Source organism: Erithacus rubecula, assembly GCF_903797595.1.
Source record: "Erithacus rubecula genome assembly, chromosome: 11".
Taxonomy (NCBI): domain Eukaryota; kingdom Metazoa; phylum Chordata; class Aves; order Passeriformes; family Muscicapidae; genus Erithacus; species Erithacus rubecula.
In genome coordinates this window covers 18,799,758-18,823,787 of record NC_136663.1, presented here as the reverse complement: position 1 = coordinate 18,823,787, position 24,030 = coordinate 18,799,758, and the positions used below count along the sequence as shown (strand labels likewise).

The 24,030-nt window shown below is 45.3% G+C and overlaps 1 protein-coding gene and 1 long non-coding RNA gene across 6 annotated transcripts in view; both read left to right on the top strand.

Annotated features, from left to right (window-relative positions):
• The window catches only part of PPP2R3A (protein phosphatase 2 regulatory subunit B''alpha), a 55,832-nt gene extending 32,827 nt beyond the window's left edge, over positions 1-23,005 (top strand). For all 5 annotated transcript variants that reach the window (XM_079314960.1, XM_079314959.1, XM_079314957.1 and 2 more), the window contains 10 exons: positions 1,133-1,235; positions 2,958-3,032; positions 7,976-8,062; positions 10,214-10,370; positions 11,879-11,927; positions 12,387-12,476; positions 13,436-13,611; positions 14,097-14,215; positions 14,973-15,079; positions 19,133-23,005. In XM_079314960.1, coding sequence (XP_079171086.1) covers positions 1,133-1,235; positions 2,958-3,032; positions 7,976-8,062; positions 10,214-10,370; positions 11,879-11,927; positions 12,387-12,476; positions 13,436-13,611; positions 14,097-14,215; positions 14,973-15,079; positions 19,133-19,223 — 1,054 coding nt within the window. In that variant the 3' untranslated portion in view covers positions 19,224-23,005. The remainder of the gene's footprint in view (positions 1-1,132; positions 1,236-2,957; positions 3,033-7,975; positions 8,063-10,213; positions 10,371-11,878; positions 11,928-12,386; positions 12,477-13,435; positions 13,612-14,096; positions 14,216-14,972; positions 15,080-19,132) is intronic.
• On the top strand, positions 3,050-5,581 carry LOC306806343. Its single transcript, XR_013775451.1, has 3 exons — positions 3,050-4,986; positions 5,070-5,165; positions 5,311-5,581. It is a non-coding gene; the product is annotated as an uncharacterized lncRNA (long non-coding RNA).
• Positions 23,006-24,030: the final 1,025 nt, after the last annotated feature.

Here is a 24,030-nt window from a genome sequence, read left to right as displayed (position 1 = left end):
TGTGGCTAAACCAGGGCTTTGGGATTCACCTTTATGTGCCAGATTTTTTTTAAGCTTTAAACATTAGCACCTCTTTCTGCAGCTGATTTAGAATGTGTCCGTTAATTGTCTGTTACCATGATAGGAACTTGCAGCCAACAAGATTGCTAAATCTGTTTCTGCTTGTTCAAAAGAACCCTTTTTTTGTAAAGTTTGCCTTTCCCAGAGTGGTGAGGCCAGAATTAGTGGGAAACAAGTTAGTGTGATCTCTGCTGGAGAACTACAGCCAGTTCAGTACTATGCTCATATACTTTCAGGAGAGGAAAGTGATAAATCATCACTCACAGTAAATAATTACAGTGTATTTTTATATTTTCACAGTTAATAAAGAAAACAATGTCGTTTTCTGAGTTTTCCTAATACTCTGTGAATAATGCAGTGTTTGATATATCCAAAGGTTGTGATTTGTTACCAGTGTTTGGTAAATGGCATGGAGTTCCTCTCTTCATGAGTTTCTCTGGAGTGAATCACGTAACAGTGATACCTTTGGCCAGTGCAGTATTTTGTGTGAGAAGAAGGCAGGCAAGAACTGTGTGTCAGATGTACACTGTCAACCAAAGGGGATTGAGTTTACACACTTCTCCAAATACTCAGTCTTACTAATGCCTTTATTAGGCTGTTCTCTATGGCTTTGGTGCACAGCTCCAGATGGGCCATAATTGACATGGAATGACCTTTTTCCTTCTGAGAAGTGATTTTTCTGGGTGAATATTCAGTAGTGGTTTGTCATTCTCCCAAATTGCAGTGTAGTGAAGAGTTACATTGGAGAGCACATCCTGTGACATCCCATTGGGCTGGTGCTATTCACTTGGAGTGAGCCTGCAGCATTGGCAAGAGCCAGGTTACTTACTCTGATTCCACAGGTGCTTAGTAAGAAACCTGCTTTACTGCAGCAGTGTTAACCTGCAAAAAATCCCTGCTGGGTGCCCTGGTGCAGCTGAAAGACCTTGAAGGAAGTGCAGGCAGTCTGAGGTCAGCATTTGCTTGGTTCCCAGCACAGGTGTGCTGTGCTCTAAGGCCTTTGTGAGCCTCCCAGGGCCCCCTGGGCTGGGAGCTGCAAAGGGCTGGGTGTAACTCCTCCCCTCTCCTGCAGAATCCTGCGGAGCTGCCACGACGATGCCTCCAGGTTCACTTCCCTCCTGGCAAAGCCTGGCTGTGACTGCCTTCAACAGGAGGACTTCATCCCTCTGCTCCAGGTACTGCCACATCTCTGCAGGGATGTGGGCACAGAGCTGCCTTTGCTTGGCATCTTCTTTATTTCCATGGCATTAAATGTTTACCAAGGACAAGCAGACCTGGGTGGGGTTCATTTTGGAGTGAAATAGAAACAAGCTTTTTAAGTACTTAAGTACCAAACCAGCTGCAAATTCTCCTAAAGGCCATGAGAACTGGTCTCTTGTCAGGATTCATATTTATCAGTGCCTGGTAACCAGGCTGGAATTTGCCCCATTTCTCTATGTAGATATTGGGAAAAATGTTTGTTGCTGTTGATAGTCAAGCACAACATAATAGCTTATTGAAAAAGTTGTAAAAGTTGCTTGGCATGACAGTTGTAATTGAATTTGTCTAGCCAGACTACCAGATACAGTTTCAGATGGAAATCTTGGCAAAATTTCTGCAGTTCCAGTTGTTCTGTATATGTCTCTAAACCTGCTAGTGCATAAATCTCACTGCTCATTTTTTTCCTAATATTCAGGCTAAATCTGCACATCCTCATTTCATGTCTCTTTCATTTTCATTAATTTTTAACAAAGTATAGTTGTTTTAATTATTTGTGGCCATTTAGTCAGGCTCTGGATAGCTTTAGGGCTTCTCTATGGTGTCTATAAATCACATCCATCTGTTCCTCTGATCAGCTGTTGTACTTTCTCTGATCTTTTCCACACATCCCTAGATTTCTGTGTTGCCCTCTGGGTAAAACCTCTGTAGAAATGCTGCTTTGGGGCAAGATTTTGTGTGTGTGCTGCTGTTTCTGTCTCTCAAACATACTGGGGCTGTGATGGGTAAATTTTCTCATGTGGCTCTTCATCTCTTCTCCACTGGGCATGCTGCCTTTCCTGGTGGATTGCAGCTCTGCTCTTTAGCTCCTGGTGCAATCCAAGGCATGCACAGTCCTGTCTGTCAGTCAGAGATCAGCAAAACTACCCTGATTTACACCACCATCTGAGACATCCTGTTATACTGCCCAAAATTTGGGCATATCACACCCCTGAGGGCACCATGGTGTGGAACAGACACAGCAGAACTTGGAACACCTTTAAAGGGTAGAGGAGTCAGACATGGAGAAATTACGCAGGCATTGATTCATATAGGATCAGAACTGATTCATTCAGGATCTGAGCAGTTTCTCCATGGATTTGATCATGCAGATTTGGCTTTGTGAGCTAATGTTTGACTTACAAAAAGCTGGTCTTGAGAAAGAGGTGTCTCCATAGGTAGTACAAGTGAATTTTGGAAAAGCACTAATCATATCTGTAAGCATTCTGAGGCTCACAGAGCTTTCATTGGACATAGGAGACTTGCTCAAGGAATGTTTCTGACACCTAGTTCTAACAAATGTTAATATCTTCAATAAGTGGAGGAGAACAAAAATCTTGGAGAGGAGATAGTTGCATGGTCAACTAATTAATTTTTGTCTCATTCAATGAAAATGAGTTTTCATCTACTCACTAACTCTCTTCCTTTGTTTTTCTGTCCTTAAGTAAATCAAACTGGCCCACCAGGTGCGTATTGCCCAGCAAATGCATTATATTACTGTAATAGAAGGTTCACTTGATAGAGTAAAAGATTTCAGTTTTATTGTTAATGCTGCAAATAGTTTCCAGAGTAAGCAAAAGTATTGGTTTGCAAACCCAGTAACTTCTAAGCATAAAAAGGAGAAGAAAATCTATTCCATTTCATTTCCTGTTACCTTGCAGGACGTGGTGGAAACGCATCCTGGCCTCACGTTCCTGAAGGATGCTCCGGAGTTCCATTCCCGCTATATTACAACGGTAGGCTGCCTCTTTGATCCCCTGTGATGCCACTGCCTCCCTCTGGGATCTGTCACTGTTCCTACCAGCACATCCTTCAGTTGTTTAAAAATATAGGTGTTTTTAATGTTACTGACCATGAGGTATTTTAACAACTGCTTCCAAAGGAAAAATAATCTGCTTGTGTGTGCAAGGGGTTATACCAAAGGTTAATAATGATTGTTTCTGGTCTTAAGCAAATCTATAAGAACATCTCTTTTGGCCTGATGAATGGAAAAGAAGTTCTTTGGTCTTTGGGAGCTGCTAAGTCATCCTGAATTGTGCTGGGCTGCTGAGACATGGAAGGCTGCCTGTTTGAATGTTTATGTCACAGAGGCTTGGAAAATCTGTGACTGTTCCTCAGTACAAAGCACTCTTTGCCCCCAGGGATCTGCTGTCCAACCTTCCTTTTGCCAGGATGCCTGTCCAGGCTCTCTGTCCCCGAGCTTTTTTGACTGAGTATATGGCTGGGGTTTGTTCAGTAGCTTTGTTCCAGCTCTGCAGTCAGCACTTAGTACTGGTACTTTACCTAACTGTTTTTTTAAGCCTTGAGTTTGACTCATATTGGGTGTGAATCTGGATAAAAGGTATAAATGTTAGGAAGTTTTATCTCTGCATCAGTAACAAATTCAAATAATGACAGACCTGGTGGGACCTGTATCTCAACAGGACTCTGGGCTTATAGTTTCTCCTGTTTGCTTGCCAGGGCCTGCCTGGGGCTGCACCACACACGGCAGCTGGGAGGCTCCTGGCACACACATGCTTGTTGCTTTCCTGTAAGGAGCAGATGGCACAAAGACACTTTTTCAGGGCAAACCCTGAACTGATAAAAATGTGTAATGAGAATCCATTCTAAATGTTTTAGATGCACTTGAACATAGCAGTGTATAATCAATATGTTTACTCCCTGTGGAGCAAGACAGCATAAACATTAAGCCAGAACAGGTATAGGAATGGCCAGGGAATTATGGTGGCACATGAATGGGTGAGTGTAGAAAGTGCCTGTGACACGTGTATCCTGATATTTGCTATTTCAAGAGCATGGAAGTGCATGGAAGACCTTAAACTGAAAGGTTTAGAGTCACACTAGTGTTTGTGACTGCAGTGTTTCTCTGGCTGCTGACAAAGGCAATTCTCTGCATCTGCCTTTATGGGTTCTTAAGTCACACACTGTTTCTGTATTTTTCAGGCAAGAAACAAATGTCTTTGTAGAGTATTCACTCACATGATCACCCTTGCTGCCCTTTTTGGACTCACCAGGGGCACTACACATTGTGGCTGAGCCCAGCTGGGTAAAGCTGAGCTTCCACCTCCAGATAACTAAAGTGCAGGCTGCTGCTGAAGGGCAGCACCTTTTCCTTCCTCTCTCCTTTTGCACCGCTTCCCTGGTGCCTGGGCTTGGTGCTGTCACAGAACCAGACTTCCATAAGAACAGGAAGCTCTTCAGTGCTTCTTGATCCTGCTTGTGTGTCCACTGTGCTTTCCTGCTGCAGTTGGATCCTTTGGGCATCCTTACTGGCAGTGCTGGGACAGAGATGGATTCCAAGGCTTGCTTCAAAGGCAGCAGGGAATGATGGTGCCTTGTAGCTGAGGAGAGGGCTGTGGGGCAGCACACCTGACAAAGATGAGCTGTCCTTCAGCTGTCAGGACAGCATTGCTCTGGGGGTCTGTGCCAACAGCAGAATCCCCCTGGGCTGGAGCAGGGCCAGCACCTGGGGAGGCAGGAGGCTGCTGGGCAGGCTGTGCCCATCTGGAGGGGCAGCACCCAGTCCCCTGCAGATAGCAGGAGTTCCTATTGCTCACCTCTCCTTTCACAGACAGTGAAAGACAGTGGCACATTTCCTCTTTAATGTTACAAAATCCACCAGGAGGCAATGGAGGAAACAGCTTTGTCCTTGGATTTTGAGACCACTTGGATCATTTTCATTGCTTCAAGGTAGAGTGCCTTATACCACCTTACAGAGACAGAATGCTGTATTTGCTGTCACACGAGAATTACAGTTCATGTTTGTGTTACAGACAAGGGCCATAAGGACTCATGGCTTTGTGATCATTGCTGGGTACAGCATCACTTGGCTGAAATCTCCTGGAGAGTGACCTCACAGTCTAGGATGGGTAAGATGTGAATGCACATTTCAGTTCTTATTGAAACCTCAGAACCTTTTAAAGGGTTGGACACAACAGGCTGGAATTGTATCTGTATCATATCTGTGTTATTTACCACTGTATTGCTAAACCAGTTATTTTTTTTTTTCAACAGAGACAAGTCTTGAAGCTGGTAAAGATGAAGCAGAACATCACAGAGTATCCTGTTGAATTTGTTGTAAAGCTTTAGTGTGACTTCTACCCAAGTGTTCAAACCAGGCTCAGAGTTGGAAGTGCATGTTGCACTTTGGAAAGCTGTGAGCTAAAAACAATTTAAAGATTAAAGCTTGTGGAAAAGTGCTTCAGCTTATACAGAAGGACCAATGCAAATGTGTAAGGGGGCAATGGCCACAGGGATTAATAAAGGTTCCTGTTTTGTCCAAAAATGGTATTGCTTTTGTTGTTCTGTGGGAAGACTGGGGAAAGGTCTGGAAGTCATCCCTGAATGGTTTGGGCCTGGAGGTCAATTACATGAGGATAATGGGCAAGTAGAAAGAGGCTCCTCTTTCCAAAAGCTGCTTAAGAATTTGTCTCCATGATCCTTGTGCTTTCTTCCAATTCAATGTGTTCTATGGGTCTATGGTTGTGTACTGAACTCAGAAAAATGAAGCCAGTTATGGCCTAAGTGACATTGTATGCTGCACATAATTTCAGGCTGGGTGATGATGCTCTAGGACATTTCCCAAATGCTTTTTTTGACAGCTTGGTGTTTATAACCTGGAAAAGAAAAAGAGAAGTACTGAGATTTTTTTTTTTGTAGTGAGATATATATACTATGTACTGTCCATGGAAACTGGGCCATTATTTGAATAATAAAGCCTTCATTGATGACTGGAATGGTAAGAGATATGAAAAGAGATGCCATTTTACCTCTGGCTTATTTTTACAGATAGGTGAAGAGGGAGCAGATGAAAAATCTTTATCAATGCGGTCTGGTAGACAAACAGTTTTTTATGAGTCACAAATGGGAATAGTTTTTTGTCTTTTACTACCCTGCAGGCAGAGAAGAAGAGGAATTACTGATATGGGGTCCTGTTTCTGATTCTTGAGGTTGCTATTTTTGAGTCCTTGGAATGGTGTGAACACCCTGTATTTTTAAGAGCTGCTACAAAGTTGTCAGGTGTGATAATGGGTGATGTGTGAGGTGAGACCACTCCAGTCTCTGAGCTCTTGTGCAAGCTGGAAGCAAAAGCCAAACAAAGTCCAGAAATAGAGACCAGAATGGCAGTGGCTGCCAAAGGCATGAAAGAAGAAACAAACATTGTGCTTAAGACCAGAAAGGATCATTGTGATTACCTAATCTGACCTCTTGTGCTACACAGGCCACAGAACATTGCTCAGTGATAGCTACTGTTATTATAGATCTGTTTTTTGGTCTGTTTTTAATTAAAATGGCACCTGACTTTGAAAGGATATCTACCTCTTAGGCCTGGAGTGATGAAGGGCTTGCAGTGTTACCAAAAGGTCATGTTCAGCCAAGTTGAATCTATCAATTCTGTTTCTTGTACATCAATTCTGTCTCTGTACATTTTAATTCTCACATAATTCTTGTTGCTCTCAGAGTTGTGTGTGCCATCATCAATTACTGTCTCACTGTGTGTTCCAAAGCAGACTGTTGGAAGCAATCTCATACTTGGTTCTGAATCTGTTCTTGACTAAGAACCAGCACTTGTTTGACTGAGTCCAAAGATGGCCCTTCAGTAGTGGTTGCCCACTTGAAACTAGATCTGGCTGAAAGTGAAACCCATCCCATTTATCTGTTAGGTGGATTAATCCCTGTAATGTCCACATGGTTCTCTGAAGTTAATTTTTGTGTTGGAATAGTGTACACTAAAGATTACCAAAATTTTGGGGTAATGTGCCAACATGTCAGAGACATCAAAGGTTTGTAGTAGGTAGTAGTCAACAAGATTTCAGTTCTGCTACTCAAATTAATTCTATTTCTCCTTTCTTATGCCAGTGGTATTTATTTCTTGTTGTTTGCCCTGTTAGGTTTATTCTTGCATGTCCTTGGTCCCACATTTGTGTTTGCCCCACTCTGTGATGATAGTTGACAGCTGAAAAAGAGCAGATTGGGAAGGGCTGTCTGCTTTTTGAGGAGCTTGGGAGTGAGCTCAGTCTCACACTCTGAGCTGTTTGTTTTTGGCTTCTGAGGGCTCTGTGCCTCTTCCCCCATTATTTTTGCTCACTTTCACAGAGGGAGATCTGGAAAAGAGGCAATAGAGGTTAACACCTGCCCAAAAGAATTGCAAACAGAACCTCTCCTGTTTACTTTTAGTAGAGGTACTGGGAGCACCAGTTCGTCATATATATGATTTATATATATATATATATATATAATTGTTATAGCTACAATGTAGGAACAGAAGAATCAGAAGTCCTTTTTTTTTTTTTTTTTTTTTTTTTTTTTTCTCCTCCCTCCCTAGAACCCTATTTCATTGGGGTTCTAGGCAAACTGTCCCCTTAAATGTGAAAAACTCAAAGTGATTCATCAGCACTTTGAACATATTCCCTGACATAAATAATACATCTGCAAGAGGTGAATTTAGAGCAGTATAAATGTTTTCAGACTGGAAAGGGATAATACTGTTTAAAAAGCAAATGTTGCTTTCAGACTGTGTAGTCAATTAAGGATTGTAGTATCTACAGAAAAAGATCCCAAAACAGTTTTTAAAAAGAGGTCTCCTTAGGATGAGTGACTAAACCAAGGTACTGCATTTAAATTCCCAAACTGCTGTGTTTCAGGAATTTATTTAAAGAGCACTGTTGGTATGTTGCAGGTTATACAGAGGATATTCTACACAGTCAATAGATCCTGGTCGGGGAAGATCACTCTAACAGAGCTGAGGAAAAGCAACTTCCTGCAAGTATGTGGGGTTTTGTGGGAACAGGATCCAGAGTGCAGCATTCCTTGTTCCTCTGCCTGGATGGTGAGGGAGCTGCCTGGGCTGCAGTGGGATGGGCCAGGTGCTCAGTGCCAGGAACCTGCTGGGGTTACTGGAGGAGCTGTGTCTGAGTTAAGTGAGAAGAGCAGGGGCAGGAGTGGCCCCAGGGCTCTGAGAGAAGGTCAGGGCATGACTGTGCTCCAGCTCTGAGGCCACATGGAGCAGCAGCATGGCTCCTGGTCCAGACAACAGGAAAGGCAGAAGGACACAGCATTGCACCCATGTGAAGTGACTCACAAGCAGCCAAGAAGAGCTGCAGGAGTGCCAGGGGTAGGAGAGCCAATTTCCTGCCTCCCAGGCAGCCCTCAGCCCACTGACAGCTGGTCAGGAACATCTCTGCAATTGCAGGACGAGGCACCTTGGGAGCTGATCTCCACAGGATAATCAGTGCAGCTTAGTTCTTGTTCCAGTGCCTGCAGTGTGTCCTTATGTCAGGATTTGGATCTCTGTCCTCTGTGTATTTTGCCCAAAAGAGCACCAGGTTAAAACTGTCTCAGGCTGCTCATGTCCAGCCCAACCTAAAGAGCCAGAAAATCTGGAGGCTGAAAGGTGAAGGACTGGCTAAAACAGTGAGCTTTCCCTCCTGTGTCCTGTTTGCCCTTCCAGGTGTAGTGTGCTGCCTTCCTCAAACCCCTCAAGTATGAATCATATTATTTCTCCTTTCAGGCATCATCTCCCCTACTCATCCCATCAGCTTGATGGAAAAATGAAGTCTCTTTTGAATTGGCTCATGCCAGTCCAAGCCCTGGGATCTCTGTTCCTCCCCAACCTCTGTTACAAATAAATCTTCTCAGATTATCCTGCATCTTTTTTCACTCATTTTCTCCTTTAAACATTCTTTCAAATTTTCTCCTTCCATATCCACTCTGCCTTTCATCTCCTGCAGCAGGAAGTTCAGCTCCTTGCTGCATGTCTAAATGGCATCTTTATTTGTGAGTGCTCCCTGACTGATTGTCATCTGTAAAGAGAGAGACAGAGTCTGGAGAGGCCAGAGAATGGATCAAAGGTGTCAGCAAGTCAGAATAGTGCAGGTCTGGCAGTGCCATCCTGTTATCCCTGCCAGAAACTTCACTGAATTTGGTAGATAGCAGGATGTGAGAGTTTGGTTTGGATTCAGTTGGACTCTTTGCATGTGGAGGTGGCTGGAAGTTGATATTGAAGTACCAGTGCCAACACATAGCACAGCATCTGTGTTTATGTTTATGGGTAGCAGGGGCACTGAGCCTGCTTGGGGACACCATTCCCTGGGATAGCTCAGGCTGTGTTTTGCCTGCTCCCTTGGGAAGAGGCTGTGAGGGTAGGGGAGGCCAGGCCTGCAGCTCGTTGGAGCATGATTTATTAGACAAGAAGGCTTCTGGTGTCCTGTGGCCTCAGCACCAAGAAGAAAAGTAGGGAGGAGACAATGCCCTTTGGTTTCTGGGAAAGACAGGGAGGTGTAAAGTGGGAATGAAACATGGATGTTAGCACTAAATGTTTCCTAGTAAGACATGTCAACAAAGGTTATGGTTGGAAATCTGTCTGAACCTCCCAGTTAACCCAGAATGATTCCTGCAACAACACAGGGAAGTCAGTGTGATTAGTTTGGGGTCCATCCCTCCTGTCTCAGTCCAGATGTGAGTCTGGAACAAGACTTGATTGTGCCCTTCAGGAGGCAGACAGGGCTGTGTGATGTGTAAAGACATACTTCAGTTCCTGTGGAAGACTGTGGACTTGCTACTGGAAGTGGCTCTAAGAGTCTCTGATGCAGGTCAGGATTGTTTCCCAGACTATGGATGCCAGCTGACACAGCAGTTTGTGTTCCTGTTTCTCTGCTTCACTTTTCACTAGAGCTGAAAAGGAGCAAAATTTTTTGACAGGAGTGGCAGAGATTATGTGCTAAGCAGGATGGGCAAGCCAGGTGCTCTCTAAGTGTCTGCTGAGGAAAACAGCAACCACATCTATTGGGGAAAGGCTGCATCTTTGGATTAGTTCCAGGGCTATGTTTACCCTGCTTCCTGAGAAACTGGAGCACTTCAGCTCCTGAGCTGCCTCTTCATCCTGGTTTAACTTCCCACTGTACTTGTACCCTTTCAGACTCTTGCTCTCTTGGAAGAAGAGGATGACATAAATCAGATCACAGACTACTTCTCCTACGAGCACTTTTATGTTATCTACTGCAAATTCTGGGAGTTGGATACTGACCATGACCTTTACATTAGCCAGAAGGACCTGGCTAGGTACAGTGATCAAGGTATGCTGCCTGCAAATGTGGTGGGGGGAGGGCATTGCTGTAAACAGAATGTTCCTACTGAAGAATAAATTCTGCCTTTAATTTGGTTAATTTGATGCCTCAGAAAAAGTTTTAATGTAGCCACCCATCTCTTAAATAAATGATTTAGAGAAGGAGTTGTACACGTGTAGACACAGAGAACTGCAGGACACTATTTCCTGCATGAGTAGCTACAGATGGAGCTTCTGTTCATATGTGGGTCACTGCCAGGAGGACAGGCTACAATAATGTCCTGAAACTTGTTTATTATTTACTGAGAGCTTTGCAGGAACTTGGAAGTAGGGACAAGAAGGATGAGCCAGTGTGAACTACAGAGATTGTTGAAGTTCAATCTAGTTATGCAGGAGAGAAATCCAGAGTGCAGTGAAGCTTAGGGGATTTCAGCTTGCAGATGGACTCTGGAGAGTATCTCTTCAGTTCAGCATAGAACTTCCTTTCCAGAAGTTAAGCAGATGCTATTTGTTTTCAAAGGTTCAAGGGCCACAGATAAATTAATGGAATACAAATCCACAAGGGGCTAAAATGCCTGTGTGTTCCAAGTGCAGGCCTTTATGGGGAGGCCATGGGGGTTCTGGGTGAATGTGGCAGTCACAGGACTCAAGAGAGTTGATCATAGGTTGGGTGGGTGAGGATGGAGGAGTGCCTCCCTTGGGGTGGGTGGTATGGGAGATTAGTCCCTGCTGGGAAGCTGCAGTATGGAATGCATTATTTGTTGCACAGGAGGCTTGAGAGCCCTGAGGTGCTGGGTAGCCAAGGATCAAGGGGAGAAGCCATGGGTGCAGTGCTCAACAGCCTGTCAGCTGTGCCAGGGCACCTAAGGGGTGGGGCAGGCTGGGTGTGCCTGGCTGCAGTGCCAGAACTGTGCCAGGACCGCAGGAGTGATGGAGAACATGTACAAGGAGTCCAGGTGGGGCTGGGGTGGTGAGGTCACTGTGCAAATCCTGCCCAGAACTGCTGCTTGGCTTGTGCTCTGCCATAACAATCTATCCCCCATATCTCCTGGCTGGCAGAGCCTCACCTTTATGCTGGTGTTTCATTGTCTTCTCTGCAGCGTGGTTGCCACAGCCTGTCATTTACTTAAAACTGTTTTCTAGAGATTTGATGTGTCATTTTTGTTTTGATAACTGAACATTTTTGCAGTACACACTGGGATAGTCTCCTTCTTCTATGTGACAAATCCTACTGCAGCAAAGTAGGAGTAACATGCCCATTCCCAAGGATCCAGTAACAGTTTTCCATGTTGGTGGGACAGTGTGGCGTTTGGAAGGATACAAAGGCAGACACACTGGGAGAATCATCTTGGGGTTTTAGAAAATGCTGCTAAACAGAGGGTGGTTAGACAAGCAAGTGTAGTTAGAGCCTTCTTTTAGCAATGGGAAAGGGCTTTGTGTGGATTCAGCAAGAACAACTGATTCCTGTAGTTCCTGTGGGCTATGGCTTCATTTTCTCCGTGTTTTCCTTCTTTCCAGCTTTGTCAAACAGGATCATTGAGCGGATATTCAGCGGTGCTGTGGTGAGGTGAGGAATAGCACACTGCTTTGGGGGAGAAGGAAAGAGAATTTCTGTCAGAAATACAAGTTACTCTCAGAAATGCCCCTGATCAGAGTGGTTTCCAACAGGGTGCTCCAGCTGGAGCTGCCTGAACATGGAGTGAGACTTCTGGGTATCTTAAGAAGACAAAATAAAATCCCAAAGGATGGGATAACTGGGCATAGCTGGAAGACATGGCAAAGGGATAGCTGGAGAGCACTGCTTTGAAGTCTTTGAAAAGGGTGTGCTGTGAGAGGGAAAGTGGCAAATTCGCTTCAGCTCTGCAGTGATAAAAGGCAGCAAATGCTGTGCCTGGTGCTGCAGGGTTTGGGGAGTGCAGGCTAAATAGGTGACAGTGCCTCATCCTCTCACTTGTGTGCTTGATGATGTCCTAAGTATTTAAGGGCCTGATGATTTTTAATTTTTTTTCTTTGCTATGTCTTCTAGAGGCACTGAAGTTCAAAAGGAAGGGCGCATGAGTTACGCGGATTTTGTGTGGCTCCTGATTTCAGAGGAAGACAAAAGGAGTGCTACAAGGTGAGACTGATCTCTGTGTCTTAGTAAAGTCATTGAGATGAGCAAATAAGATATGGAAACTTCTGTGACCTACCACTTCCTACAAGAGAGAGCAGTTTGGGGTCTGGAAGTTGTTAGGAAGAAAACATCTTACTGGTGATGGTTGGTCAAATCATTTGCCTTTCTTAGGGAAAAATTATATAGAAGCAGAGTTTTCTTGTCATTTTTTATGTCTTGGTAGTCACCAGTGCCTTTGATCACCTCATGCCATGAGGCACTGGCTCTGAGCACACACTCCTGAGGTGTGTAGCAGTTGGGGACATCCCTTCACAGGTGGAGTGGGTGTGTAAGGATGGTTTGTGGGGAAACTTCACTGTGGCACCTTGTAAAACCTGCCTGTGAGCTGGTTTGTGCAGCCAGGGGGAGACTGCTGTGCAGGGGTGATTCAGATGTGCATGTGAGTGTTAGTACAAGGAATCTTACACATAACAAGAGAAGAATCCAGAACTGCAGGCTTGGACCCTCCAGAGGGGAGGAGAGATGCAGAGTGCAGCTGCCTGAGAGCTCTGCCTTGCATATAAAGGAGCAAAAGAGTGCATGACACAGCTGCCTTGTCCCTCACCAGGGTCCCTGCAGTATCCTGGGCTCTGAGCTGGCTCTGTTTGGCCAACTCTTGCTGCTGGGTCAGACAGGGACTCCGTGCCCCATGTGAGCCCCCCTTGGGCTGCAGCACAGTGAACACTGAGTAGAGGTGAGACAAGTAATGAGTGTGACTGGGCTGCTCACAGCCACCTAGGAGACTAACAGGAGGTACTTGGAGTGTTGGCCCTGACCCTTCCCAATGGCTCTTGTGGTCCCTGGCCCTATGCCAGGCTGTGGCAGAAGAGCCCTGGGGGGTGGCTGGGGGAAGGTGCACTGCTGCAGTCTGTGCTGTGTGCATGTCCCAGTGCAGTGCTGCAGTGCCCCTGCTCTGTTCCCAGCATCGAGTACTGGTTCCGCTGCATGGACCTGGATGGGGACGGGGTGCTGTCCATGTACGAGCTGGAATATTTCTATGAGGAGCAGTGTGAGCGCATGGAGGTGATGGGCATAGAGCCACTGCCCTTCCAGGACCTGCTGTGCCAGATGCTGGACCTGGTTAAGCCAGAGAGGGAAGGTAAGTCCTATTCAGGCAGAGCTTTCACCCCTTGTTATTTGTGGGGGATTGAGAGGGTAAAGCCACTCTGGAACTCAACTACAGGCAGAGCCCTGTATGAGACTCCCAGGGCAGAAATTACTGCACCATGGTGTTGTGCATCAGGAGGTCTGAAATACTAAAACAAGAGAGCTCATGAATTAAATGCCTGGGACTGAAGCAACAATTCTCATGTGCTCCAGCTGTGGGATGTGCTGACAGTCTACCCTGTAAAACTGAACCATCCCCATTCACGTGCCTTCATATTTCACATGAATGTCAAAGGCCTCCAAATGTATGTGAGATTTAAGCTTAATAAGCACACCCATTTATTAAATAATGTTAAAATTTATTAAAAAATGTTAAATAATGTTGGGAAGGAATTTTGTGCTAGTGAAGCTTACTGGTGTTACAATTAAAATTTTTGTAAGAACTCAGTAACACAACCATGTGGTGTTTTTCTGTAGGAAGAGTAACTTTGCGAGACCTGAAGAGGTGCAGAATGGCTCATGTGTTCTTCAACACCTTCTTCAACTTAGAGAAATATCTGGACAATGAACAGAGGGATCCCTTTGCAGTGCAAAAGGTATAAATCACCTTTATTTCTAAGTAAGGAAATCTCACACTCTTCTTTGGAGTGTTCCTGGATGTAGGGAGAATCCATCTGAATAAAAGAACACTTTTCACAAGTACAGCTTATTGATTGTCTCCCAGAAGCCTCTTATCTGCTCAAAGTACAGAAAAGTGGAGGGGATGCCAAAACCAGGTCTGGTTCCTCACAGTTATTCCTACATAATCTCTGATAGAAACTTTGTTGTTCTGTGGTTCAAGGCTTAAATACATCCCAAAACAGAGCCACCCTTTTTGTTTGTTTGTTTAAGCTGGATTATCATTAAAGCAGTCAAGTGGGACCAGGGGGATAACTTATTATCCCCATCCTGTAGTAAATGGCAGAGGGCCAGGTATTTATAGAGGTGTTAACCTGTAATCCTCTCTAAAACTTGCCCTAACTTAGCAAACTGTAGAGTTCCTCAAAAGACCAGTTACAATTAACCTCTGATGGACAGATTTGAAACCAACAAGTTCTTCTGTCCTGTATGGAGTGCACAGACTGAGCTAGAGCACAGCAAATGTTTGTTGCATTTCTGAAGTGGAGCAGATGCCGTTTATTGGCATCTCAGATCACGTGCTGAGCTTTACAGACCCTGAAAGGTATTTTTTCCTTTATGTGCAGATGTAAAACACTCCAGGATAGTTGTGGCTTTCTCAGTTAAGGCAGTTCTTGCCTGGCTGTTTCCATGCAATCCTTCCCAGGCTGGAGGCTGACTGTGTGATCTCTTTAGGACACGGACGGCGACAGCCCCGAGCCCTCAGACTGGGACAGGTACGCGGCTGAGGAGTACGAGATCCTGGTGGCCGAGGAGTCTGGGAACGAGCAGCTCCAGGAGGGGTGAGCACGGGCCTGGCACTGCCCTGGGCACACAGGGCTGCCTCCAGCTGGGCTCTGGTGGGGCACGGGCTGCCACTGCCAGCACAGGGAGCGTGGTATTGGGATGAATTTTGGACTGGACTCTGGAGCACGAGGCCCAGGACAGCTGCTCCCTACAGCAGGAGTGGAGCAGTGTTGGGGGGCAGCCACTTGGATCAGCTGCACACATCAGTGAAGGGGAAAAAAAGGCAAAGCCCATTTCTTTTGGTCACTGTACAAAAACAGAGATTAAATTACTTTTGCTGGTTTTGGCCATGTATTGATAATGTCACACTGTCATAGATTAGAAGCTGTAGCTCTGTTATGTTTATTACACCTAGCAGAGACTTACTTTAGTTCAACTTTGTGTCTATTAGTCTGTGCTCTTCATAAGTTATACTTCAATATTTTCATTAATTTACTAAGTTTGTTGAGACTTCTTTTTAAACATTTGTTTTTTTTAGTACCTAAACTCATTTTTCAGCACTTTGTAAGATTCTGGACAAACACACCAGCTATCTTTAGCCAGTGAATTTAAGCAGAGCAGTTGTTCCACAACTTCTCTGTGAGCAAGGGTTCCCTGCAGATAAATGGAGACTCAGTCTAATCTTCCTTTAGATGTGTATCTGTGGTGGCATCTTCCTGAGAATATTTCTTTCAGCCACCCAAGGAATACTTACCCTGTGTTAATCCTGCGTGATTCAGGATTGCATCCAGTCTTAAGCAGTATTTATAGAGTCAGTAGAGTATTGAGAAGATTGTATCATTTTCAAAACTTTCCACACTGGAAATTGCTTGGGATAACAGTAACACCTACTAATTAGGCAGAGAGATTTGCAAAGCTATTGAGAGTTGTTCCCCTCACTGCCTGTGTGTCCAAACAGTAATAGGCTGCTCCCTCAGTCCTTTCTGTGTCCTTCACAATGGAAGATGAGGTAGGGCAGGATGGAAGATGAAATTGCTGCATCTCCTGCAGCTGCTTTGCAACACCTGTTCCTCAGCACAGAAAAGAAACAGGAGGCTGCCACTAAAGCTTTGTGCAGGACCATGAATTCCCAAAGTCACCAAAATCAGGGGAAGAGCAACAGGTGATGTCAGATTTTTGAAGTTAGTCTGAACCACTCTGTTGTCTTCCTGCAAAGAGCATGTCAGCAACCTGGCTGCTAGCTTTTGAGAGCCCCTGAAAAGCTTGGTAGTCATGGCAGCAGGATGAGATCTCATTTGTGGAGCATAGCAACAGACCACGAAGGAAAAAAGAAAGGAAAAAGAAAAACAAAGAGCTGGACGCCCAGACAAATTTGCCAGAAAGAGCCATTGAGTTTTTGCACATATATTATTTCTGCTGTGTTTTGAGGATGACAGAAACAGGGAGTGGGGACAGAACCAAGACAATTTCTGGTGAGCTCTAGGAGAGACTGGAAGACTTTTGGCTAAGTTAGCTGGCAAAACATGAAATGTGGTCTTTGTCTTATGAATACATTTGAAAACAACCATAATTCTGCAATCACAGATGCATTAGTAAGTGTGTCCCACTTCTGTGATTAGCCCTGTCCCTGCTTCTCTGGAAGGAAAGTTTCTAAAGCCAGTCAGTCTAAAGCTGGCTGAGGCATGCTCTGCTCCTGGAACAGGAATCTCATCAAGGCAGTGGATACTCCCAGGATGCTGGACTCCATTGAGAGCTGCAGTCACCAAAAATAAGAGGAAGGTCTTGTCATGCTCAAGACAACAATAAAGCATCATGTTTCACTGGAAGCCTCAGCTGATCTGAGCTCTTCTCAGCCTCACTCTGCTCTCTGACCTGTGTGGGTGTCCACAGAGAGAGGCTGTCCTGAGGAATGGACACTCACACTGCTCTCTGAAGGCAGCACCAACAGCTGGGTCTGGCCAGCAAAAGCCTTTGATGCAGATACAAGCCTTGGTTTTACAGCAAGCCAAGCCTTCCCTGCAGGACAGGGCAGCAGTAGGCACTGTTTTGTTCACTGTCCCAGAACCCAGCCTGAGCCAGCTGACAGACATGGAAACCACTGTTGCCTTCAGGGAAAGACATCTTTCTACATGGGAAGGAAAAGAAAGAGGAGGAGGATCTTTTATCAGCTGCTGGAGGGAAAATGTCCCCTGAGCAGCAGGAGGAGCCACGGCACAATGCACACATCCTGCTCAGAGTGGAGAGGGGGGACAGAGGCATAGGATCAGAGGATGTTGGTTTAGGCAGCTTAGACCATAGTTCTTGTCTCCCAGTTGTCTGATGGCTCTGCTGCTCCATTCCCAGAACCCAGCAGTATAAGGAAGGGAAAGGGGGAACAAGGACATCATTGAACCACCCAGAGCCAAAGCGTGTGTTTGCCAGAAGGAAGGACAAAGAATTCCCTGGATTAACTTCCCTCCTCTGAACAACCTAGAGTTGGCACAGTTGAGTCTTAAGGGATGGGTGTTTAACCTGCATGAGCCCATATTTGTTTTTATGGGACTGAAGTTCTGAAACTGGCATGAGAGAAGAGCAAGGATTGATTACCTTTAGTGCTAATCTGGTTCAAGAGCATCTCAGAGATGCTCCTTAGCTATAAAGGTGGAAAACATTTATTCCAAGATGGGAAAGGCAGGCACTGTTGAGCCTTAAGGAGCAAGCCAGTGCAGTAGAAAAGTAATTCACTGGGAAAGGACAGTGGGAAGTCCCTTTTTGAAGCAGACATGAGAGGGTTTATTGCAGAAGCAAAAGACACCTGAAGAAAAAGATTATAATAAAGCTCCAGCTGCTGGTGACTGTGCAATGCAGGGAAGAAGTCATGTTCCATTTGTAGGAGAGAAAGGGACAAGACTAACAGAAGGTGGTAGAATTGGAGGAAAAGGAGGTACAAATGGAACATTCTAAGAACAGCATTCAGATGGAAATACAAAATTTTCCTCAGCTGCATCACTTTAAACCAAGGAGAGATTAGAGAAGCTGAGGCACTGGAAACATTCCCAATCCATTCCTGGTGAGGGAGGCAGGGCAACACAGGCCCCACAGGCACCACTGAGGCAAGAAGGGTGCAAATTGCACATATCTTAGCAACCTTGGACATGAGGTGCTTTCCTTATGGAAGAAAGAGGACAGTGTTCTCCAGGAAGGCCTGGGCTAGTCTCCCCTGCACACAGGGAGCATCCTGCCTACAGCAGGACACACCCTGACACCCTCCCAAAGGTTTGCATATGGGTCAGCCAAGGAAAAAGCACCACAGGAAGACAATTCCTTCCTGGCATATCCATGCTGGGCTGTCAGAGGTGTTCACCTTTTTGCAGCCCAGTTTACTGCTGAGCACGAGAGCATTCCTGTGCTGGCCATTGGAGCACCTGCTCCAGCATTTCCTTTGTAAGCATCTTTGCTTTAGAACAAAAGCAAGAACTTTAATTTCTTAGAAGCCCTGCAGAACTAACCCATAGTGTGCTGTGACTGAAGGGAAACATCTTAAAACTATCATTTCTTGGGAATATGAATGGGCTGAGAGCCATGGAACTCAACCAGCCTGGGTAGTGCAGCTGGAGCTGGGAATTCCCACCAAACCTGCTTGGACCACAAATGCTCAGTCCTGGATATCAAACTGAAGGAGAGAGGAACATGAATGCATGGCCACAATTGTTCTTCTGTGTCTGTCAAAACACACCTCAGCCAGAAAATGCTTTGGACCAGATGTTTCTGAGCCAAGGCTCCTCTAGGGCCTAGGGCTGTGGTTGAATGACTTTATTTCTACACTGAACTATTGAGGCTCTGTGAGCTCTTGACAATTGTTACTGAAGCTGGATTCAAATTTTCTAATGCTGAACATCAGTGAGATTTTGTTCTGGAAGCCTCAGACGAGGCTGGATGGGAGCACAGATCCATGTCTGCTGTCACAGTACAGATTACTCCCACCCTCTTCCCCCTGCCTCAGCCATCTCCTCCTCAAGGTTCACCTCTCACATGCTACTGCATTTTAGCCAGCTGGCTTAGTAGCCACTGAAATAACTGCCCTGAAAACCAAAATACAGCTTTTAAAGACACACCTTTTGTCTTTGCAGATCATGTGAAGAGGACTATGACACAGAAGAAGTCTTACCTCCCCCTGAAACTGGAGACAAGTCAGACAAACTAGTTATCTCAGATCTCTGAGCATAGAGAAGTGGAAGACAGCCCATGTCTTTCAGACTGGATAGTATTCAGTCCAAGGCACTTAGGGGTTTTCCTTAAATCCGTCATTGGAACAATGTGCTTTATTTTGTACACTGAACTTGAGACCCCTTTTTGTCTTCCTGTGTAATTGCAATAAGGTAATTTCTATGAAAAGGCTTTTTACAATGTGTTATTGTGCACACTCACTGAAAATGGTGATTGTACCTTGTTTCATTTATATATAAATTCTGTTATGTCCCCAGATGTGCAATAAATGCCAGCATCTAATGATTACCTGTAACAGCTGCATGCAACATCCATAGTGGTCATTTCTCAGTGAATTCTGTCCTGTGCCATTCTGTCCCCTTGGCTTTATACCAGAAGTGACAAAAGCACTGCCAAGTTAACTTATATGTGTGTCTAGAAATCTTTTAAAACACAGGTGACTGTGAAGTTCTTTTTTTCCTTCCTGTCCTAGAAATGAAAGGAACGTGCCTGTGCATAGGGGGAGTGAAGTGCCTTTGTGCTTTGCCCCCAAGCTCTTACACTGCCTGCTGGGCTGTGTCACTGCTGTGGATCTGGGAGCAGTTTCAGCTCTATACCACGTCATGTTCTCTAGGAATTTGAGATGGAGCTACATGTCATAGTCCTGTGACCCCTCCTGTGCTGATTTGCCCTTGGCCAGAGCTTTGTCTGTGTAGATTTCTGCTTTGTAGAAGTGTTTTGCTGAGTATTTACAGCAAATACTGATATCTGCTGTTCAGCTACTGTGTTGAGACTGCTGCCTGGTGTGCACCAGTTCTGTCCATTCCTGTGTTCTCCTCTCCTCCTTTAACCTGTAGCCAAGAGACTAAGCTGAGATAATGAAGAAAAACACAACCCCTTCTTTTAAGTAGTAAAAGAAATTAGTCTGTATTATTGCCAAATTAATTTTTCTCCTTGGCTTAGGGAGAAAATGTTATAACTAATGAATTCTTGCTTTCCCCCTAGAATCACAAGTGGTATCTTTGCTCTCAGCACACACTGCTGCTACAGCTGTCTCTCCTGGCCAGCAGGAACTGTCTGTGGTTCAGCACAGGGGTGATCAGAACAAATTCTTAATTTTAGCCCTCGTATATGCACAAGCAGGTATATGCACACAGTGTGTCTGGCCTTACCTTCTCAGCTGGGGCAGGTCTGAGCCCCCCCATCTGTACCCAATCTGTAATGCTGGGTTGTTGTGTGTGCCCTGTATCTCCTGTTACCTCCCTGGGTGAGAGCTTCAAGCTGTGCCTCCTGCCAGAATTGCTGGGAGCTGCCTGCCCCTGTTCCCAGCAGAGCCCTGCTGCCCTCCCTGGAGGCAGAGCACACCCAGGGAAGGGGAGAACTCGTGTGTCCCCCGGGACAGGACAGGACTGCATCCCTGCCGTACCTCCAGGGGTCAGTATCCAAACGAGGAATGAGCTGATCTCTCCAGTGCAGCCTGGCCGTTTCCAGGAGCCTCTGAAGCCCAAGGCCTGCCTGCCACTGCCCAGGGGGATGTGCTGCTGCTCCCTGCGGTCAGAACTCTCCTGCCATCAAACTCGGAAGAGAGAAGGTTTCAGTTAAACTGACCAGATGCATACACACCCCCCAGGATCCTGGACTTGGTATTTGGGAAACTTCTGGATGCCTCCATTGTTAGCAAAGGCCCTGCCAGGTGACCTGCATCCCATAATAATAGATGAAGCAGGGAGCACTCTGACCAAGCCAAGCCCCTGGAATGCAGCAAGCACAGTGTGTCTGGATCCATCTCCATCGCTGCCATAACCTCGAAGGGAAAACCTTCCCTGGGGGTGATTCCAAAAGCCCAAGTGCAGAACCACCAAGGAACTGACTGCAGGAATGGGCACAGCATGGAGGTCCCACCGCTGCTGCTGTAACCAGCTCCAGCCACGTTCTTCTGAGAAGAACCTGGACACAGCACGAGTTCACCCTTCCCTCACTGCCATGGGCCAGAGGGGCTTTTCCATTTGATGTCCCTTTATATCTCTCCAAAGACTGAGATTCCTGAAAAGGAACAAGAAGAACCTGACCCCATTCTAGGCTGAAATGGAACCCTCATGGTCCTCCAGCAGCAGCAGTACTGCAATGTCTCATTTGCCAGTTCTGGAAAGCCTCAGTCACCCACCACTTCAGGGTGTCTCTTATCTGCCTTTTGCAGAGGGCCTTTAATTCAATGCATCTCTGGTTTCAGGTTCCCACCTCACACCACACCAGCCTGAACTTGTGCCTTGCTTTGCAGAAGTCAGAACCCAGAGTATGGGAAAACTCACCAACTGCCTTCCCAAGGTTTGCTTCAATAAATGGAGACAGGAAGCTGGTTAGTGCTCTGCTGAGCCCAAACCCAGCCCCTCTCTCCTACAGATATTCAAAACTGTTACAACAGAGTGAATCCAAACCCAGTCCATGCTTTCTGGTAAATCAACACAAGCAAACCTAAAAGAAAAAAATCTCCAAGTTACAGCAACTGTTTTGCATTCTACATGAATAGAAGGAGAAGCTGCAGAAGCCACTGGTGCTGTGGTGGCAGTGCAAAATCTGCAGTAATATTCCAGGAATGGAAATCCACTCTCTGTCCCTGAAGTACTTGAAAATAACTACAATTCAGCAGGCACAAGTGCATTAGTAGAGGAGGTGTTCTATAGCTCATTTGTGACTTAGCCCTGCCTCCAGCTGCTCTGGATGGAAGGTTTGTATCTCTGCAGGATTTAAGTGAGGTAAATTTGGGAACTCCTGTCCTACTTCTTTGCTTTTTTCTGGGATAGTCAAGGGTGCTTGTGTCTAGCCAGCAGAGCTGCTCAGTTGCAGTGAAGCAGCCCTGGAATCCCTGCCCAAAAGATTTGTAGGAGTCCCTTGGCTCTGGCTCTGTCTCCTCACTCCATGTCAGAGCCACTTCAGATGTTGCATCCCTGGAAGGACACATCCTGCATTTTTCAGTGTACATCCAGCTCACACCGAAGGCTTTTTCCTTACGAGTAGTCAGAAAAGTGAGTAAAATTCAGTTCTGCATGATAAAAATATGATTGTGCTTATTTGTTCTCTCTAGTCTGCTTTTGTCTAGAAAAAGAAGCCCTGTGTTCTTACAAACCTCTTGCTTTTTAGTGTTGTATCACAAATACTTTATCTCTGCAGTACTAAGATGGGAAGTATAGCTCAGTATTACTGTTGGAATGGTACTAGTTGGATTTGTTTTTCTTTCTTCTAAAATCTCAGTAGTACTTGCTGCATCCCAGTTTTTGGCAGTGAACCCTGGGCACTGCTCCAGCTCCCCTCCTGCCTCTGAGGGGCAAGTGCTGCACAACAGACATGGGCAGCAAAAAAGTGATTCCAAAGCCTTCCTGCTCTCCTGAACCAAGGATTTAATGAAGCTGACTCAAAACACTCTAACCAAGGTACTGGGCTTAGTTTCTGAAACAAAAGACCAATGCTAACTAAGTTCACTGAACTATCATTGTAGCAGTATGGATTTGGAGTCTCTAGATCAGTATCTTAGGTCTATGCAAACAAAACTGAACCTCAGTGACGAGCACGAGCTACTGTAAGAAAAACATGAACAGAGCTTCCCCTTGTGTGCTCATCTTCTCACTGTATCGCTGGGTGAGGGGCTTAGAAACAGAATATTTAATAATAATAATGGTTCTCAGATATTGTAAAAGTAGTTTTGGAGACATTTTGTAGTGGCATGGTTTGATCTTTGTATTTTTACTTTATATTTTCTTCTTTTTTGGCAAATAAAGGACTTTTGAATTTAAAAAGGAAAACCTGTCTCAGTGGTGGGGTAGTGTTACTACTCCATCTCTAGCTGCTGTGCCAAACTCTCATTCCCTGCTGTGGTGAGTTCACACCACTCAGGTACCTGCAAGCAAATGCCTTCCAAAGCCAAAATTCCAGGCTTTCTTCTTAAAAATACTGGGATAAACAATCTGACCACTTACCTCCCTCACATCCTTGTCCTCAATGTGGAGCACTGTCCCTGTGATGACTTACCAAAACACCAAACTCCCTCATTTTAACCTGTCCTGAAAAAAAAGAAAGAGATGTCTCCTGGATCTTTTGCAAGTGGAATGAACAAGAAGGAAAAAAAAAAAAAAAAAGAGAGGGAAAACCAGTAATGCCTTTTCTAATTTACCTATATGCAAATACTCTGCAGACTCAGTGTTACTCTTGTATTGTTTCACCCAGAGGTGCCTAAATCTGACTAAAGAACAGTCACCTTTTGATGAGTTTTTTAGGGTATCAAAAGCACTTCAATTTCTAAATTTAAATAGTTGAGACTAAAGACCTGTGATGTTCTTGGTAGTACTGGAAACAGCATCACCTACCTTTCACATGGGGTTTCCTCAACTGTGCCACACCCTTGGAATGATCCTTACAAAGGTGCTTGTTTGTATCCTTTCAGCTCTCCAATTTAGCAATCAAAAATTCTTTTCTAACTCACTTGTAAAGAATTTAAGAATAATTTGGGGAGGGAGTGCTTCTTGCATACAGTAAAAAAAAAGATGCTTCTGTGCTGGGTCACGCCAGAACCTCTGCACCATCCCTGTGCCACAGCTGTGGGATCTGTTCCTTGAAACTCCTGGAGTTTCAGCGAGGGAGCAGCTCCCTGCTGTGCCAGAAGTACCTGCCTTGGCAAACAGGCTTTTCGGGTTTATTTCCCTCTAACTCTGCAGGTTCCTCTGACACCACCAAGTGCTGGGGCCAGCAAGGGCAGCCCCAGGCTGTGCTGAAGGCACCAATGGGAGCCTCTGTGCAGGAGGGAGCTCTTCCCTGCCACCTCCGTTCCTGT